We start from the raw sequence: 20,755 nt of genomic DNA on the forward strand, positions 1-20,755 counted from the left end.
CCACTTAAAATTAAATCATGGAACAGCATCCCGTGCCCAAAGAATCACAGGCTGGGTTTCCTGGTTTTTGTTTGGCTTCGTTGCTGTGACTCAGTGGGGCAGTCTGTCCCATTGCACCTCAGCGGCCTTAATGAGGGTTTTGAGAACCAAATGGCAGCTCTAAAGTTCACAGGGTGGGGTGGGTTACCTGAACACCCCCACATTAATTGATAAGGCCACCTCTGGTTTCCGGTTTTTAGTTGGGCCCGACTTCTTGGACCCAATGTCTTTTGAATAGTCTCCAGTGGCAAGACGCCCCCTAGTGGACAACAAATGTGGTTAGTAAGACTTTTAAATATTTTTGAAAAAAAAATCTTACGCTCACCAAGACTGCATTTATTTGATCAAAAGTACATACAAAAGTGTGTAACAAAAATACAGATTACCATTTAAAATAACTATTTTCTTTTTTAATATATTTAAAAATGACTTGTGCCGCGTTTCCACCGAAATTACCCGGAACATTTGTACCAGGAACTTTTTTTCCCAGGAACTTTTTTCCCCCCAGACCTTTTTTCCCCCCAGACCTTTTTTCCCCCCAGACCTGTTGCTTTCTGCGTCTCCACCGCGGTGTAAAGTACCGGGAAGATTAGGCAAATAGACTGGTGACGTAGGCCTGCACGCGTTTCTCAATACAAAGTACGCTGATTTTGGACTAACATCCTCGGTAGTTCAGACTTCGCTCATTCGACTCGGGAGTGTGATGTCCATGACGACGCAAATCTGGTAAATCTGCAAACAGCAGCGTACTTAACTTCAGTCAGCTCGCTTTGGCTACTGCAATTTTCCTCTCTGATTATTTAGAATAAAACGAAATAGGATATCAAATACCACTGCCTCCTTTCGTTTTCATTTAAACATAATGACAGCTGCAGAAATGTACCTAGTTCTATGGGTATATACAGCCATTACATTAAATAGATTTGCCTTTTTTATTTTCATTTTAACATATAGATAAATTGAATACAGACCAAAGATAACCTGTTAGATTTACCCAAAACGAATGATATTTTATGTTTAACCACTAAAGAGACATCAGAGCCAGCGGCACATATCAGAAGGTCTAGCCAAGGTGAGGCTGCTTCTCGGCGGATAGATGATCACTGAGCTCCCGCTGATCGCGTGGAGCTCACCGTCTCTGAGATCAGCGAAACACATTTTTAAATAGGCGCTCTCTTTAAAAATAAACCACAGATTTGAGTTTAAAACCACTACATTCTCGCCTGAAATACTTTTAAAATTAAATTTCATGACACAATAACAGTAATATTTAGAAAATGTTGATCCGAATTAATGGTGGATGAACAACCAATGCTGCGTGAACTCAACCAATCAGCATGTTTAGCACCCAAGTCCCGCCCCCGAAAGTTCCGGAACTTTGAAAAAGTACCACCTCGCCAGCAGGGACTTTCTGAGGGGCATTTTTTTTACCCGGAACTTTATTCCTAACTTTTGTTCCTGGTTCCTGCGGTGGAAAAACACCGAGTACCAGGCCAAAGTCCCTAGTTCCTGGGTAAAGTTCCTGCGGTGGAAACGCGGCATTGGTTACGTATGGTAACCCTTGTTCCCTGAAGGAGGGAACAGAGACGTCACGTCGGATGACCGATGAATTGGGATATCGCTTAGATAGACCAATCTACTTTGAGTGTAAACTAAACAAGCCAATGCACATTGGCATGCAATTACTGCATCCAGCTGCCGCTGATCACAGCACGAGTATAAGTAGGAAGCAGGTGCACTTCATATTCAACTTTTCGCTGAGGAGCTGAGCCGGTGACCCGGCCGCTCAGCGATAGTACAGGAGCTGTCGCGACGTGACGTGACGTGACGTCTCCTTCAGGGAATGAACTGAGACGTTCCCTTTCAGTCGGTCACTCTAAACATCACATCGGATGACCGACGAATTGGGATCCCTAACAAAGGGCCACAGCGACCCCCATTTCAGTGTCCTGTGAAGGCCAGATGCGCCCCTATTTTCTGGTGCAGGCCAGGGCTCGGCACAAGAAGACCAGCTACCGCTACTATGGCACTACCTATTCAGTAAGACTGGATGATACTGGTAAAAAGTAACCCCCTATACTTGGAACAGGGAAGCTGCGGAAGTCACAGCCTCCTGAAGGTGGTTTCGGAAGCAATCACACACATGTGAACAACCGTTAGGTGCATATGGAAGATTGTAGGTGTTTGTGACACTCTTAGAACTGGCAGAAGTCTGCTGGGGAAAAACGAGCTCTGAGGCTATACAATGGGCTTTACACATATGGGATCCACTTAGATGTGACAAGTGAGGCCCTGGTGCTGGACTCTCTGCCACATCTGGCTGCCGAGGGGACAGAGGAGCCCAACAGGGTCTACTGTATGGACTCTCTGGAGTAGTTAAAGCAGGCCGACCCGAAGCCGGGGCCACTCAGTGTTTCTACCCATTTGAGGTGAGATCACAGGAGGATACCAGCTCCACACGAAGGCTATAGAATCTAGCGAACATGTTAGCGGTCGCTCAGCCCGCAGCTCTATAAATATCTGTCAGCGAGGCACCACGGGCCAGCGCCCAGGAGGATGCAACACTTCTAGTTGAGTGAGCTTGCAACCTGAATGGGCAGGGCACACCCTGTGCCTGATAAGCCAGGGTGATGGCATCCACTATCCAGTGGGCCATCCTCTGCTTGGAGAAGGCATTGCCCTTCTGCCGGCCTCCATGACAGACAAAGAGCTGGTTTGAGGTATTGAAGCTTTGTGTCCGTTCTCACCACAGGCTCACCACCTGATCCCTGAAGGGAGTAGTGGGAACCTTGGGCACATAGCTGGGTTAGGGCCTCAGGGTTACCTGGGAATAAGCCGCTCGAACATGAAGCACGAGTTGTCGGTCGAAAATGCGTGCAGGTCCCCTACCCTCTTGATGGAGGCCAGTGCAAGCAGGAGTAGAGACTTCATTGACAGAAACTTCAGTTCGATTGTCTGCAAAGGCTCAAATAGGCCCTGCTGTAGTGCTGTGAGCACTAGAGTCAGGTCCCAAGAGGGTATAGAGGGGGGCCGTTAAGAAACATGATGATCAGGTCATGCTTCCCCAATGCCTTCCTCTCCAGAAAAGTCTGGTCACCTGCCGATGCAGCTATCGATCAGTGATCAGCAGTAGCTGGATGCAATGATCGCATGCCAATGTGCATTTGCTCATTTAGTTTACACTCAAAGTAGATTGGTCTATCTAAGCAATATCCCAATTCGTGATGTTGAGAGTGACCGACTGAAAAGAAACAATTTCTTCCTGTGAAGGGAAAGCTGAATTTTCAGCTGTCTTCAGTGTCACATGATCCTTCAGAAATTATTCTAAAATGTAAATGCATGAATTATTCAATATCATTACTTTTATCAAAATTGTTGTGCCATCTTTTGTGGAAAGCTTGATACTTTCAAAAAGTAGAACAGCATATTAGTGAAACATTATAAATGTCTTTATAAAATTAATTGAATGCATCCTAGATTAATAAATAAACAAAATAAAAATGTATATATTACTGACAAAGACCAAATGTTGCAACATTTCTTTTTTACTACACATTTAATCAAATGAAATCAGCAAACACTGACAAACCTATATCTTGTAATATTGGAGAATGAAAATAAAAACAAAAAAAGGATGCACCTTGTGTTGTGATTCGCTGCCTCCTCCCTGAGGCTCTGCTGACCAATCTCGTCTTCCAGAGTAGTGAATTCTTTATTATTGTCTATTAGCAGATTCTACACACATGAAAATACAAACAAAAATAAAAAAGTGAGTGAGTAAGGCATTGCTGAAACACCCAGCAATGTGGCGAATGTGATATTGCACTGTTAACTTTAAAGAAATTATTTTCTATAAGTAACTTAAAATAGCACAAAAGCGGGAACAAACATTGACCAGCAGCAGACTGGAATTTCAAACATAGTTCTTACAGCTTCCCAATAGCATTTAAACAGATTTTTAAATGTACCTTGACACCTATTATATCTCCATCTTTCAGGTAGAAGGGAGCAGCTTGGAGACTCTCAGCTTTCCTCTTCTTCTTTTTTTTGGAGACCTGTTGAGTCTGGGATTATTCAGAAGTGATTATTCAAGTATACTCAACTCAACTGTATTCCCATTTCCCATACTCTCTTTACTCACCCAATTGGAAATGGGCATCCAGGTGTGTTTGTCAGGCAGGTGTTTAGCCAGGAGCAGGTTTTCAGGAGTGAGACCGTACCGGGATGCCAGAGCAGCGTATAGGCCCCTGGGGGTACCGTCCCGCCCTGCATCCCACAAAAAGTCCTCAGAAGGATAATACGCCTTCTCTCCTGGCACCCCCATCTGAACCCTCAGCAATAAATCCTTCAGGCTGCACAGATAAAGAGAAAAGAATGATTGGTCTTTTTATTTTTTTGAACTGCAAAACAGTTTCTATCAATCGCCTCATTATCTGTATTGCAGTCAGAGAGACTCACCCCAGGTTCTCTTCGTTCATCAGCCTCTGAACACACACCTCCGCCCCATTCCCTAGCTTCAGCTTCCTACAGGAAAAGGAGTTCAATTTCAACCCAATATACAATGAAAAGTTTCACATGCTTTTATCACCATCACAGCACCATTCATGAGCATGAAGGAAATCTAGAGCTATCAACCTGAGTGTCTGCTGGTTTCCTCTGAGTATCCTGGACAGTTTCTTTCCCTCTAGCAGCCATACACGCAGAAACGCAGGACTGGGCACACACACATCCTGAAGTGCCGGCAGAGTCATCATCTACAAGAACACAAATGAGGCTTTTCTCAAGGGATGGTGGGTGCAGTGGTTATACTGATCTGATACAGCAGTAACAGATCAGTAAGCATACCATAGTGTTCAAAAGTTTTGGGTTGGGTTTTGAAAGATGGTCACCAAGGTCATTTGTTTGGGCAAAAATAGTAATTTTGTGATTATTTTTGTGATGCAAAGCTGAATTTTCAGCATCATTACTACAGTCTTCAGTCACATGATCCTTCTGAAATCATTATAATATGCTGATTTGTTGCTTTATTAATGTTGAAAACAGTTAAAAACCTCAAACCTTTGAATGGAAGTGTACAGTACTTCTTTTGTCACTAGTTTCTCTACCTTTTCTTTCAATTGTTTAATCATTAAATGAGTGATGGGTGATAAGTGTACTCATAAAGGTGAAGTGTGTATAATTTTTTATGTTAAAATATTTTCTCTTATTCCAGTTTAATGTGTAGAGTGATGTCGAACGATTAATTGCGATGAATCACATCCAAAATAAAAGTTTGTTTACATAATATTTGCATGCATTTAAATTTATATATTTATATAATTTCTATTATATAAAAATATATTTAATATATAAACAAAATATTTCTAATATATATACACATGCATGTGTGTGTATTTATATGTAAATAATAAATATACACACTACACACATATACTATGTAAACAAATACTTTTATTTTGGATGTGGTTAATGGCAATTAATCATTTGACAGCGCTAAATATCCAATTTGTAGGCTGCCTTTCTGAGTAAACTAAGGGTGCATTCCCACTTCTCTGTTAGTGCTGAACCCTGGTCTGCACCAAACAAGCAGACAGAGACCGCTAAAAAGATGACTCTCGGGCCACTTCCAAATGAACTCTGGTGTGGTTCGAATTATATATCAATGCAACAAGGAGCAAATACTTCTAAACGGACCAAAAGCAGGAAGTAATTACAAGATGCAACACTATGAGACATGATTTGACGACACGGTGTAACCAAAATAAAATTATCTGAGGGCAAACGTGGAGCAACGATGAGGTAAAGTGCTTTTTATGAGCTCCGTGTGAGTTTGCAGGTGGTGAACATAAAATTATATCATGTACACGCAAGAATGAACGTGTGTTCGACAAAGCGCGCTTTCCATTCGGTTATTGGGTGCTTTGATATCATACACCCGCAGCGCTGCTTTAAGTCTAACACACCTTTTGTTTGGGGTGTTCGGTGAGTTCCATCATGATATATACATCATTCAAGCTGATCAATCAGGTTATGAAAGTATCACTATACCTTTAGGTTCAGGTCTTTAGTCACGCTGTCAAAAATGCTAATGTGAATGCTAAGCGGACCTGGACCAAATGTATTATTTTCCTTTTTGGTCCAGACGAAATAAACAAAACGAACTGAATTACAAGTGTGAACAAAAACAAGTATAGGGAAATGAACCAAACAGAAAAGATTTGGCCGCTTTTCTTGACATATCGATATTTGAATAAACTTTTCTTTTTACAAAAATAAAATAGAATATGAAACGTGTACATGTAGAAACTGTCCAACAGATTTAGCTATTTTTGCCTTAAGAAAATAAATTTAAAAAAGATAAGAGATACATTTGGACCCAGGAATCATCTGACCAATTGTCAAAGAAATTAAAGTCAGTAAATAAAGAAAACAATATAGATAGATTTAAATAAAAGACTGTTCCTGTGCAAACGCTGTAATCTTTGTACACTTTGATGCCGTTGTTTGTATATTTTGTGTCATCTAGTGTTACAGTATAAACATAACACAGTGGTCATTATCAAAACCAAATTATCACACAAAATCAGGACCTGTGACAGGTATTTTGTATATATTCTGTTTGGAAGGGCTGGTAGGATTATGTGGGGAAGGTGTTGGGAAACATTACTGCAATTCCACACTTCACCTTTAAGTCATCATTATCTTTTGAATCATTAATGCTGCGAGAAGTGATTGCCAACCTGAGTCTTGAGATCATCAAGGGAAGCCTCCTCTGATATCTCCACATGACCAATGAATCTCATCTCTGATCCAAACCCCTCTGAAACACACATATAAACAAGCACAAACCAGAGATATTACCCAAGCAGTTATTATCTGACAGAAACAACATGAATCTCACTTGGTTTTTAGAAAATGTGCTAGAAGTCGAACCTGTGGTGAGCCCCTCAATGCTCAGGGACTCTGCTGTGTGGTTCAGCTCTGGAACACTGGAGCTGTCAATTGCGTCTATGTACAGCTTCACAGACAGTTTGAGGTAACCCTGAAATTAAGATTAGATGATAGAAAGCTGTATGAAAAGTTTTATTTCCTGCCTACATAAGAAATCATCCAAAACTGAAAACGCACCTTTGGAGGCAGACGCCCCTCCACCAGCACCAGTGTGTCCCCATGCATGACCTTTGCTTCTTTCAGAGATGCATTCTGGGAGATGAGAGCAAACAGGAGTCAAATATTTGAAATCAAAGCAAACTGAGAAAGAGGGAAGTGGATTAGTATGAATTGATAGAGATTATTATTTAAGACACCTCATCCATAAGTGGCTCTCCAATTTCCTCACACCAGTCTACTCTTCTTAAGTGCCATGACTCACCTAGAATGAGAAACAGGTTTCATTTACAAAACTGAGAAAGCTAGACGTTAAGTCTAGAAGTTAAATGTGCTGTTATAAAGCAAACATTTGACCGATTTTACCGTCAAGTTTGGCCATCTGCAACATTTGCTTAAGGCACTGGAAAAAGAGGAACCAGCATTTGTAAACTTTTTTTTTCAATTTATAACAGCTAAAATTTAATACAAAATCCAGAGGTCACCTCTTTGACGGTTAGAGACTCCTCTACAATAATCTCTAACTCCTGACCAATTGAGGGCGCTAGACCAACACTGAAGTACAAGAACAACTGCACAGAAAAAATATATTTTCCTATTACAGAAAAGTTGTGATATGCATTCTGCATCACATTCACACATGCGCAAATTGTATGGATGGACGCACCTGTGTTGCTGTTGGCACTGGTCCGGGACACAGGTAGAGTGAAGTCATCAACCTGATCCCTGCATCCCGAACACTCAAATGCTCATGCACTAGAACACACATTTATCCGTTTAGCATGTAAACCTTTAGAGGGATCACATTAGCAAGGGTGCATATGACTGTTTTGAGAAGGTACCTGGTGGTAAAAGTTTTCCAGTTCTATCCATTTGCCTCAGACAACATTCAACACCTAAACACAGAATATAAAAAAAATATGAGATTGATCTGAAAACACGGGAGACAAAAGCTCTTCCCTGATGCACATAAACTCATTTATGCTCATCAGTTTTAAAAATATCATGAAACTGAAAAGCTTTTTTTCTAGGCAATGCTGAAACAGAGAAAGTCTATGAGAAGTACTATTGAGCATTTCCTTGTTAATGAGCATTATTGTCTATTACTAGATATTATTGAGTGTTATTATGTAGTGTTATTACCACTGAGCTCATCCTGTAAGCGAAGTTCCTCCAGAGCTTTTTCCTTCACCTCCGCCAGCAGCTGCAAGAGTCACACAGCAAATCAAGACACCTGTACTACAATCTGAAACCGTGTACAACACAGTATTACTGTCAACTAAAATAAAGTACTAAACTGACAAAACTGAAATAAAATAAATATAAGATGTACTAAAATTGCTATAACTGAAGCTGATAAATCAAGACTAAATATAAATGTAAAAACAAAAACTAATAAAAATGACAAAAACGCAAATTATTAAACCTGAAACTATAAAAATGAATTATTTCAAAAGGATTATTATAATTACTACAAAATTACTAATGATTATAATAGAATGTAAATCATTCAAAAACAACAGTGTGTGTCTGTGTGTGTACATGCATGCTTTAATTCTTACCATGTTCCCTGAGGCTGAGACTTTACTCCTTTTCTTCCCCTGCTCCTCCTCCTCCTCTTCCTCCTTCATTCCACTCTGTGGGCAAAACTCCACCTGCAGCCAGCGGCAGTCTGAGGGCGTTGTCACAGTAACCATATCACCGCTGAGGCTGAAGATACTGTGGAAAATCATGGTTTTTCCTTATATCAATGTATACAGTACGTATTTTATTCTCTAGTATCGGTGTTGTTACTTTTAAAAGTCATCACAGTATTGCATTAATATCTCATCACAATATCAAGACAATGTCATAACTTTTCTGAATGTAATTACATAAGACAAGTTAAGCCATTTTTAAACAGACACCTGATGTCAAAATATGTAGATTGTATTAATAATAATAAAACCACAATAGAATTATTTTTGTTGTTGTTGTTCTTTATTTTATTACTGACTGTTTACATTCAGTTAAATGATTATTTCAATGAAAATTATTGTTCAGTTTCGTTAATTTTCCAAACATTTAAATTTTTTGTTCATTTTTGGGTGAACTAAACCTTTAAACTTGACAAAAACAACCTCTCTTGTGTATGCACATACAACTATTAGTGGAAGCTAGAGATTAGGGTTTATAAAGTTTAACATACGGATATTTATCTTACAGAAATCCATCAATTCACTTCAGAAGGCTCTTATTAACCCCCGGAGCCACATGGATCACTATCTATGATGGATGGACACACTTTTTTGGGCTTCAAAATCTTTACCCTCATTCACTGCCATTATAAAGCTTGGATCAGCCAGGACATTTTTTTAATATAACTCCAATTGTATTCGTCTGAAAGAAGAAAGTCATATGGCTTGATGCTGATTATATCATTGGGTAGTATTAATCTTTAGGTTAACTATCCCTTCAAATAGGTTAAAGAAGTGTGTTTAATAGAAACTTTTGCCGTGTTCAATAATGGTATCGAGAATGAAACTGCTGCTTTTACCTGCTGTCTAGTTCCTCTGGCTGCAGTAGCAGTAGAGCGTCCCCGTCCTTCAGAGACAGCTCTCTCAGTGTCCTCTGCATGTCTTGAGGTGGAAAAACCCTCCACCCACTCGCCCCGCCCCCAGTGGCCCCTGGACGGCTCTGCTCCTGGCACAGTAAGGCCTCTTGAGGTCCTAAAGCCTCGAGCACTGTACTCAGAGTGGCCCCACCAGCAAAGCCCTTCATGGAACGCACCAGACCGGATCCATCAGTGTCTTCGACCCCTGACCCATCCTCACATCCCAGCTCCTCCATGGAGGAACGCAACACAGTGAGCAAAACAGGCTCCCATTCGAGGCCAGTTTTCACAACCACACCACTGACCTGAAAGAAAGAGGGGGGAAGTAAACATCTATTCAGAAGTATTGAGCCAGAAAAACTGACCTTACCGTTATGCTCTGAAAAAAGATGCTAAATTAAATGACTTTGGATGTCTGTATGTTCTCAAAACTAGGAGTTCGATTTATAAACCAAGATCGTGAGGCACTGTGTTTATTTGTGGGCAAGCTACGCAGTACCACAGTCAGTAACATCAGCATCCAACTTATGACCAGTTATGAGAGAGGTTCACAGATGCCTCAAACGAGCACAAGCAGAGCACCAACTCTTTGATAGAAAAGGGATATTATAATTTTTTTCACAGATGAAGTAGGTGCCCACCTCTCTTCCATTCCACACAAAGAGATCAGAGCCATTAGACACACCCGCACTATACAGGGATATCTGGTCATCTGAAACAACACGAGAGACATAAATAACCATCCAGAATCAATAATCATGTACATTACTGCTGAAAAGTTTGGCATCAGTATGTAAATGTTTTTTTGTTTGTTTGTTTTTTTAATAAAAGTCTCTTATGTTCGCCAAGGCATTTTAATCTAAATGTTTTCTATTTGAATATATTTTAAAACTAAATTTATTTTAGTCATGGCAAAGTTAAATTTCCATTAGCCATTTCTAGAACAGCATTTATTTGAAGTAGATGTGATGTGATGTATTACATACGACATAATATATGAGATAATTATATGATGAGATATGATATGATATGATATGAGATGTGATATGATATGATATATGATACAGTGGGGAAAATAAGTATTAAGTCAGCCACCAATTGTGCAAGTTCTCCCATTTAAAAAGATGAGAGAGGCCTGTAAATTTCATCATAGGTACACTTCAACTATGAGAGACAAAATGTAAAAAAAAAAAAAAATCCAGAAAATCACATTGTAGGATTTTTAATGAATTTATTTGCAAATTATGGTGGAAAATAAGTATTTGGTCAATAACGAAAGTTTATCTCAATACTTTGATATATACACTTTTTTGGCGATGACAGAGGTCAAACATTTTCTGTAAGTCTTCACAAGGTTTTCACACACTGTTGCTGGTATTTTGGCCCATTCCTCCATGCAGATCTCCTCTAGAGCAGTGATGTTTTTGGGCAACACAGACTTTCAACTCCCTCCAAAGATTTTCTATGGGGTTGAGATCTGGAGACTGGCTAGGCCACTCCAGGACCTTGAAATGTTTCTTACGAAGCCACTTCTTCATTACCCAGGCGGTGTGTTTGGGATCATTGTCATGCTGAAAGACCCAGCCACGTTTCATCTTCATGGCCCTTGCTGATGGAAGGACCATCACTCAAAATCCACTCAAAATCTCATGATACATGGCCCCATTCATTCTTTCCTTTACACGGATCAGTCGTCCAGGTCCCTTTGCAGAAAAACAGCCCCAAAGCATGATGTTTCCACCCTCATGCTTCACAGTAGGTATGGTGTTCTTTGGATGCAACCCAGCGTTCTTTCTCCTCCAAACTCGACGAGTTGAGTATTTACCAAAAAGCTCTATTTTGGTTTCATCTGACCATATGACAATGTCCCAATCCTCTTCTGGATCATCCAAATGCTCTCTAGCAAACTTCATACATGTACTGGTTTAAGCAGGGGGACACATCTGGCACTGCAGGATTTGAGTCCCTGGCGGCGTAGTGTGTTACTGATGGTAGCCTTTGTCACTTTGGTCCCAGCTCTCTGCGGGTCATTCAATAGGTCCCCCTGTGTGGTTCTGAGATTTGTGCTCACCATTCTTGTGGTCATTTTGACCCCACGGGGTGAGATCTTGTGTGGAGTAATAATTATTAATTGCTAATAATTGCTCCCACAGTTGATTTCTTCACACCAAGCTGCTTACTTATTGCAGATTCAGTCTTCCCAGCCTGGTGCAGGTCTACAATTTTGTTTCTGGTGTCCTTTGACAGCTCTTTGGTCTCGACCATAGTGGAGTTTGGAGTGTGACTGTTTGAGGTTGTGCACAGGTGTCTTTTATACTGATAACAAGTGGAGGACAGAGGAGCCTCTTAAAGAACTTGTTACAGGTCTGTGAGAGCCAGAAATCTTGCTTGTTTGTAGGTGACCAAATACTTATTTTCCACCATAATTTGCAAATAAATTCATAAAAAATCCTACAATGTGATTTTCTGGATTTTTTTTTATATTTTGTCTCTCATAGTTGAAGTGTACCTATGATGAAAATTACAGGCCTCTCTTATCTTTTTAAATGGGAGAACCTGCACAATTGGTGGCTGACTAAATACTTATTTTCCCCACTGTATATGATAACTGATATATTATATGATAAATGATATATGTTATGACACGATCTCTTTTGGTCAATTTAATGTCTCTGCTGAATAAATTTTAATGTCTTTGAAATAATACTAATTTTTAAAAAAATCTCACTGACCCCGAACATTTGAGTCAAGAGTGTCTGAGAGGGCTTTACAAAAAGTGCACAAGTATAAATGGTGTGTGTTCACCTGTCAGTGTGTCATACAAATGTAACCCAGCTGGCACGTTCTTAGCCAATGTCAATGCCATGTCTCCTTCCCAAAGATCTTGCATCTATAAAACCAAGGTCAAAGGTCAGAGAAAACTCAACATTCTCTCAGAACTAAACTAAACCATCTCCATTAAAACTGTTTTTGCTCATGTAGCCAAAAAGACATTAGGTCATACTGTTACTGAGAAATTGAAGTATGTGTGAGCACAGCTAATGAAGGAGGACTAGAAATAGATTAGTGATGTCACCTGGTAGATGGCCAATCGCAGGTCTCCCACAGTCTTTCGGCGGTCAAAGGTGACTGTGATGATGGAGTCTTCATCTGGAGATATGGGGTGCAGGGCTCCATTTTGGTAGTGGTAATGAGGGGCCAAATGCAGCCGCACTTCAATGCTGTTGCTGCTGGCTTCAAACTCAGTTCTACAAGAGATGACGGTTTAAACATTGCATAAAATACCCAATGCTGAGCGTGTGAGTGCTTGAGTGTATATAAAGCTACCTCCTCTGCTGAAGTCTTGCATTCATCTCTTGTACCATCTCCACCAGGTGAGGAGGCACTTTGTACGCAGGGTTTCCTATGGCTGTTTAAAAAGATACATAGATTTGTTGAATAATCGTGTTTCAGTATTTAAATGGATTTGCACCACGTGCACACAAAGAGTCCAAAATGAACACTGGCCAAGCACTAAAAGTTACACAAAGCACATTAGCTTTTGTTCAATATGTGGTAAAAAATGCCTATTGAGAGGTGTGTCAAAGAGTTAAAGCTGGACCCTGTGCACATACAACATACCTTCTGGAGGTCTTTTCATAGTTGTCTTCCTGTAAAAGAGCATGTAGGCACTCTCTTTTCCCTGAAACTGCTTCTCTATGTCCTTCTCTGAAATGGCAGTCACAGTGGAGTCATTTAGGTCAAACCAATGACATCCATCAGGGCCTTCAGTGTCTCCTGCTGTTTGCAGCTCGGTGTTATCTGGGCTGTTATTGGCTGAAGCTGAACTGCCTGGCTCTGTTGGACTGGGTTCTGTTGTTGCAGGACCAGCAGCTTTCAGAGCTACACGGGTTCCATTGGAGACCAGCATAAACACTTCAGGGTGGTTCTGAAGAAACTGAAGGATTACAAAATGGTCAGCACGAATACTTTCCTTCAATTACACTATTCTAGCATTTCAACTATAAAAGTAAAATGATATACTGCAGCACTGCTAATATTATTGGCCTGTATGATCATTTACTTATATACTCTACTAATTGTGATATTTTAAGTCACTGTGGATCAATTTTAGGATTTAGGATCAGTAAGTTTTTTTAAAATGTTAAACAAGGTTTCATTTATTTAATCAAAAATACAGTAATGTATGAAAAGCCAGATTTAAAAAAAACTTTTTTTGAAACAGAAATATCACTGCTACTTTTGATCAATTTAATGCATTCTTGCTGAATAAAGTTAAAAAAAATTTTTTTTTAATAAATAACCTCCTTGGCCCCAAATTTTAGAACATTAGTCTTTCACTGTATCTGTGTGATGAATAGTACACAAATTTAGAAACCCAACCTTGCTGATGGTGCCATACTGTTTTTTATATTTTTTGCTCCACGGCATGCCCGTTTTATTCATCAGTTTTTGGCCCAGCTGGTCTACAAGAACAGATTTTGACTCCTCCTGACAAAAAAAAAAAAAAATCAGCATATGAATTTTATGACCGCAAAATTTAAGAAATATTAATTACAGTTGTCCTGCCTTTCAAAACATAGAATATGCTCATAATTTCAAGTGTTAATAATATTTAAAACATCTACTAGCTGTAGAGATTTATAGTGTAATGGCGTACCTGAGCCAGAACATCAGTGAGAATAGAGAGGGGATCCTCTGTGTCAACACAATTTTCACTCCCTTTCTTTTTTTCACCAACTTTGTCCTCTTGTCTCTGGGCTTTCGCCTTCACTTTTACCTCTTCCTCCTGAAAAAAACAAACAAAAAAAACAAGTGGTTAGTTGTCACTTTTGGATTGGACTGGTTAATATCACACCATACACAGAGACTGCAATAAAATAACAAAACACTGACCGGTGCCTCCCAGTGGCCGAGCTGATCGATGTCTTTGATGTAGACATGATAATGACCTCCATAACAACCTCCTTTATGTATGATGACGGAGAAGAGCTCGTATGAATACTCTGAGTCGGGCCAATTGTTCTGTTGGAAACACAGCATCTGTTAATACCTTGCTTTGAAATTGAGTTGATGTGGTCATTATAGCTCTCCATCTAGAGCTGTGCTTCTAGTTTACTAGTGATGAAAGAGTTAGAAGTCTCTGCTTGAAATAATCTAACAACTGCTAAACAGGATAGTTACTCTGAGCTTGCAGTGCACTTTACAATACATGACCAAATATCATGCACTGTTCAGTGGAGAATCTCCAACAATAAAGGCGGGCGTACACGGTGCGAATTCGGATGGTCGGAAGATCGTATGTCCACGCTCTCGCGGTACTTTGATGTCATACAGGTGATCATGCTGTGCAGCACTGCTTCAAGTCGAACGCACCTAATATAACTGCTCTCCCTCTCTCATAACTGCATATAAAATATTGATACGAGCCGTGACTGTTTCCTACACATACAGGTTCTTTTTCAGCAACAGGAAACTGGGACGTCTGGTCACCCTAGTGTGTGTGTGTGTGTGTGTTCTTGTGGTTTATAAATATCTGACATATGTATTACAATGTACCTAAACATGGTTTAGGAGGACAATTCCTGTGCCCTCGTAAACCAAATGGTTAAAAAAATACTAAACGGTGTTCACTTGAAATTTTAAACATGCATTTTTCCGTGATGGATAGAGGTAGTATATGGGGATAGAATATACAGTATAGAAAACCGTTACGTCTATGGAGAGTCCCCTTAAACTACATATGCATGTGCGAGAGAGAGAGAGCAAGAGAGAATTAAAAAACATGGTACACGCTGCTAGAAACATCATACAGCGCTCGCTGTTCCTGTCAGAGTTCAGCGAGTTTATCCTCCTGGTCAATAGTCCACATTCGGCATGGCGTTGCCATCTTCGTCTTTCTTCTTCTGTGGTTTTCCTAGTTCGTGATTGGTCAACTTCAGATAGATGAACAAATCGTCTCGTTCAACCACACACTTCACAAATTCAAACCGATAGCTCACGGACTTTTTAGACATGTTTAAAAATGATCGGGAGGTCGGGAAGTGCTCGTAAGCCACTCTGCTCGGCTTGTAATTGCTCGCAAATGATACGAGCCGCAACCATTCGAGCATACACGATTTCCACACGATTGAAAAAAATTGCATGCGAACTCGTACGACAGCAAAAATCGCACCGTGTACGCCCGCCTTAACACAGACTTCTCTTACTTGGCTGGAGAGCTTGGAATATGTATTTGTGTGTGATTTGGCTCTGGTACCTGCTCACAAAATGGTCTGAGGTTGAATATAAGAGGAAAAACGTAGCTCCCGGTCTCTTTGTAGCGCTCACACTTGGCAAAGTCAAAGTTGAACCTCAGCAAAGAAATGGTCAGGAATGGTGGAAGTTTTCTCAGTTTAGCAGACTGCAACAAAAGACAAAATTAAGTAGGTATATATTCAACTGAATGTGTATCTAGAATAATGATTTAGTGCCATTCACGTTAATAGGGATCATATTACATCTGGAATCAAATTTTCTTGACCTATAAAACTGTATATGTAGAATACATATAAAAACTGCATCATGGATTTCATAAAAATATTAAGCACAACTGTTTTCATGTAATAAAACAAAATGTCAACGCCAAATCAGCATATTAGAATGATTTCTGAAGGATCATGTGACACTGAAGACTGGAGAACTGGAATAAATTATTCAAATATATTCAAATAGAAAACAGTTATTTTAAATTGTATCAATAATTCACAATGTTACTGTTTTAACAATCAAATTAATTAAACGCAGCCTTGGTAAGCATAAAAGACAACTCAAAAACAGGAAAAAAATCTTACCTACCATAATCTTCTAACGGTATTATAACTCATTTTGCAAAAATTCTCCATTGTGTAAAGCCTTGAAGGACAAATGAACAGTATTACCTCAGATAAAAAGAGTTTGAGTTCTGAGATGTGACTGACCTTAGCGGCCCTAACCAGCTGCTCACATCTGCTGCAGCGGTACAGGTTATTACCCTCAAACATCTCCTCCTCCACAAACATGTTCCACAGCGCCTCCTCTAGCCCAATCACACCACGCACTGACACAGTCAGGTCCAGAAAGTCCTCCTGAGACAACAGAAATAAAAGCATTTATTAAATCTATTGTAAGTAACATGATATATGTCTTTACTATCACTTTTGGTCAAATGAATGTGTCCTTGCTTATAAGATTATTCATTTCTTTAAAAAAAAATAAACACAAGGAAATAAATAAAGACCCCTAACTTTTGAACGGTCTATCATAAATAATAAATATGCCCTGTTTTTGTGCTGGTTATATTTAAAGTTGTCACAGTTGGACTGCTGGAAGCAAAAAAAAGTAGAGGGAAAAAACAAGGGCACATTCTTCTTTCTGACCTGTCTTTCACTGATGTTTCCACACTCCTTGCAGGTGATCTGGTTGACAAGCGTCCCATGATACAGCCGGTGTATGAGACTGCTGCCTGAAGTGCCTACTAAAGAGCTGTCCAGAGCACTGAACAGGATCCGGTTCAACTCCTGCACATCCTGCTGACCCATCTCCTAAAGACAAAATCAAAACATAAGACCAAAGATTTGAACAAGCTGTGTGATCATTTTAGTTGAACTTTAACCAGACACTGTTTGATTTGCGAGCCACTGTCTGGTCTACAAGCACACATTAGCTGTGTTTCCACTGTCGGGCTAAAAGCGGGCGTGCTAGTGCATTTCCAGTCATTTCAGGGGCTTGATCGTGCCTCGTCGGGGCTTCCTTGGGGCCAACGGCAAGGGTTTTTTTGTCTCGACAAAAACCTTGGGCCAAAGTGGGCCAGCCGGGGCTAAAGGAGGGGTTATGAACAAAGGCAGAGTTTCTCCAGGTCTGGAGAGCGTCAGCGCCGCGGATCATTTCAGAAAGATAACAGCTTTAACACCAGCATTAAAGACTTTTTAAAATAAGTTGAGTTCAAAACTCACTCTTACTCAGCAACATGTGTTTGAAATAACTTGATCCGATGTGGATTATAATCACTAAACCAGGCAGAAATATTTATAAGCGATGTAAAAGGCAATGCACGCTAAACATTAACATTACCATGGTAAACATGGTAAATATGACCACTTGAAGAAATCAGACGTCTTATTCTTCTTATTCTCTATCACAATCGTGTATTTATTTAGTAACTTATTCCATCTGTCATAAGTCTCGTCTCGAGAGATATTTTATCAAAAATATAATGATGTTTTTGTTCGGGAGCTTTTATAAAAATAGAGATATTTTCATTAATTTTAAATGTGACGTACAGGCTACTGTGGCTACAAATAAACAGAAACAGACTCCATTGAATAAGCAGGCTGTTTTCATAAGCTTTAAAAATAAATAAATAAAATAGAAATAAATGTATTTCTGTGTGATTAATTTTGAGTCCTGATAAATTAATTCATTATGATCAATGTATCACTTATTCTATAGTAAAACATCGATGCTTTTGAATTTGAACATTTAACAAAGCATGCAAACAAACAGACGCTTTTAACATGTTTGTTTTGTGATCGCACTAGTTCCAGTGATTTATTTCTTATTAGTTTTCTGATAATTTCTCTTTGTTGGTGTAATGATGAGGTTGCGTGACGTTGTTCCTGAGAGGCGTGTAAAGGGCGTGTTTTAGTAACACGCAGCGGAGCTTCAGGCTCGACTGTGGAAACAGGCTCGCACTGGCCCAACAGTGGAAATGCGGCTATTTTGACTTCTCAAACCAGAGTAAAGCACTCATTCCTATTTCATATATGAAGGAGGAAAGGGGAACTTCTTAAAGGTGCAGTATCAATGAACAGCTGCTGATTTTTCCTTGAGCAAGATCATTCAGTTACATCATAGATGCTATTACCCAGTGACGCATGCAACCCCAGGGGAACCATTTAACCCCAGATTACAAAGGCACTATCTTTGCAATCGGTCACCATTAGATGAAAAGTACCTGCTAAATGGACAGTAAGTATAGATCACAACTTCACAAGTCTTTGTACCTCATTGTTTGTCCAGCCAAAACTGTCGGTCAGATCTGTCGTGGAGGCTGTTTGTTCATCCACCAGCAGCAGATGAGAAAACAGTCTCTGAAGCTCCAGAGGAATCACACGGACCTGAGATCATACAGAACCATAAACATCTATTCATCTGGTCTGTATAAAAACAAACTTATAAAGCCTTTTATTCATCTCCCACTTACACACACCTTTGCCTCTGGTTTGTCCTTGTCAGCCAGACATCCTAATTCATCCGGCCCGAGACAGAACAGCTCCTCTGTAAGAAAAAAAAAATGATGTCATAACACCATAAAAATTAATTCACCCCAAAAAGAAAATTCTGTCCGATATGGGTTTGTTTTCTTTTTTTCCTGGTCACTCCAACAATATAACATGGGCTGTCAAGCTTCAAACTTACAGTGAAATAATTAGAAAAGAATAAGTGATTCATATGACCCTTCAAGTCTTCTGAATCTCTGTTGGACAAACAAGGCCGAATTGTCATTCAGGGTTAATCTTAGCAGCTAACAGAAAGTTGAAACTGATTCCTAAACAAATCATCAGTTTGGAATCAATCGAATCACTGAATTGAAGTATCGAGCCCAGACATAACCTTTTACAAGCCAACTTGTAGTCTGTTTTGTGCGTTTCTGGGCATGAACGTTACGAATTTTTCCCAGTACAGACACCTGTGTTTTTCATTAAAACTGATCTTAAATAATAAAACATACTCGAGACCTGTTAACCATTTTAGACACGGGTTCATTCGTGTCTAAAGATAAATGTCAGCAGATAAATGAACCATCGAGATTTCGCAAATATATGACATAACGAAGCTACGCGTAGTAAAGTCACGAGACTTCTCTAGCTCCGAAACAAAAGATTCATAAACGTTCGAAGCTTTATTATGAATTCTATAAATTAGAGAGGCCAGAATGCTATTGAGAACGAAGTAAATAATGACTTTTTAACTTCATTTTAGACAAACTAATTATTTAAACGGCAATGAAAAATGTGATTTATTGTCAGCCCGTCTTACCCCTAAACTCTGGTGTGAACAGCAGAGTCTGGATCAGGGAGTTGAGGTAACAGGTGCCACCCTGATTCTTGATCCCGCAGAGTTTGATTTTCCCTCTGGGTGGTGGAGGCTCACACTCTCTCCCCTTCACACCTTTGCCAGATGTAGAGGAAAAGCTATCCCCGTCCTCCTCAAACAGATCTCCAAACATGACCACGGTTGCCTTGTAAAGCTTAGTATTGGTACGTGAAACCTCCTGCTCTTTAGTGAACCGAGTTTCGTTTACTGTGAAAAGAAAGCGTTTCACCTCTTGCTATCTCATCTTGGTCTTCCCCAGCTCCCTATTAACAATCAATGGGCTCACTCTGGAATACGATGATTTTACAGGACTAAACATCGCTTTTCTAAACCAAAATTAGAACTGAATGCTCTTTTTGCCCGTTTAAGCGTCGTGAAGTTCCTCTGGATGAATCAAAGATGTCGTGAGTAAATCGCAGTCCTTGAAACGCAACGTGGAAACCTGAGAGGTGACTGCACTGCTTCCATATTTCAACATTGAGAAAAAAAGACAACGATTTTTTTCGTTGTCACCCGCTGTAGAAGTTTCGTTTTATTAGACCGCTAACGTAGTCGGTAAATAATCTTTTTAAACTCGACTGTTTCATTCGAATCGGCCAGTTTGTTAGAAGTGATAATGGAAGAATTGAAATCCGAGTAGAAAACCATTATTGTTTTTAGGACGCAGCCATGTTTGCTTGATGACACGCCACGTCAACCCGCTATGCATTGTGGTACTTGTAGTTCTCCACGTTAACGGCCCTCCTTTGTGCATGAAACTTGTTTAGTTTAGAAGAACCACATATTTCCTTCAACTGGCTGTAGCTTGGCTTCATGGGTTCTGTAGTTTAAAGATTACATATTTATATAATAATCTGTTGTTAGAAACAAACGGCCTATACAAAATTAACGTATCACACA

General features: G+C 39.8%; 1 protein-coding gene across 2 annotated transcripts; it reads right to left on the bottom strand.

Moving 5' to 3' along the window:
- Nucleotides 1-44: 44 nt before the first annotated feature.
- On the bottom strand, nt 45-20,572 carry usp40 (ubiquitin specific peptidase 40). 2 transcript variants are annotated; one of them, XM_059571591.1, is made up of 31 exons: nt 19,799-20,572; nt 18,963-19,036; nt 18,763-18,876; nt 17,137-17,301; nt 16,699-16,845; nt 15,999-16,142; nt 14,636-14,764; nt 14,400-14,528; nt 14,123-14,230; nt 13,361-13,676; nt 13,067-13,148; nt 12,816-12,987; nt 12,545-12,629; nt 10,381-10,451; nt 9,683-10,044; nt 8,709-8,865; nt 8,290-8,350; nt 7,989-8,042; nt 7,814-7,902; nt 7,632-7,718; nt 7,513-7,549; nt 7,347-7,411; nt 7,168-7,242; nt 6,973-7,081; nt 6,780-6,859; nt 4,675-4,793; nt 4,498-4,563; nt 4,181-4,391; nt 4,008-4,103; nt 3,680-3,774; nt 45-298 (listed from the first exon to the last, which is right to left on the bottom strand). In XM_059571591.1, the coding sequence occupies exons 1-31, from the start codon at nt 19,986-19,988 to the stop codon at nt 184-186; spliced, it is 3,804 nt and encodes a 1,267-aa protein (XP_059427574.1). In that variant the 5' UTR covers nt 19,989-20,572; the 3' UTR covers nt 45-183. The 2 variants fall into 2 exon arrangements, with proteins under 2 accessions (XP_059427574.1, XP_059427575.1); XM_059571592.1 differs by having other exon boundaries at nt 18,969-19,036; nt 19,799-20,570.
- Between the last annotated feature and the right edge of the window lie 183 nt (nt 20,573-20,755).

Source organism: Carassius carassius, chromosome 17 (assembly GCF_963082965.1).
Source record: "Carassius carassius chromosome 17, fCarCar2.1, whole genome shotgun sequence".
Lineage (NCBI taxonomy): Eukaryota > Metazoa > Chordata > Actinopteri > Cypriniformes > Cyprinidae > Carassius > Carassius carassius.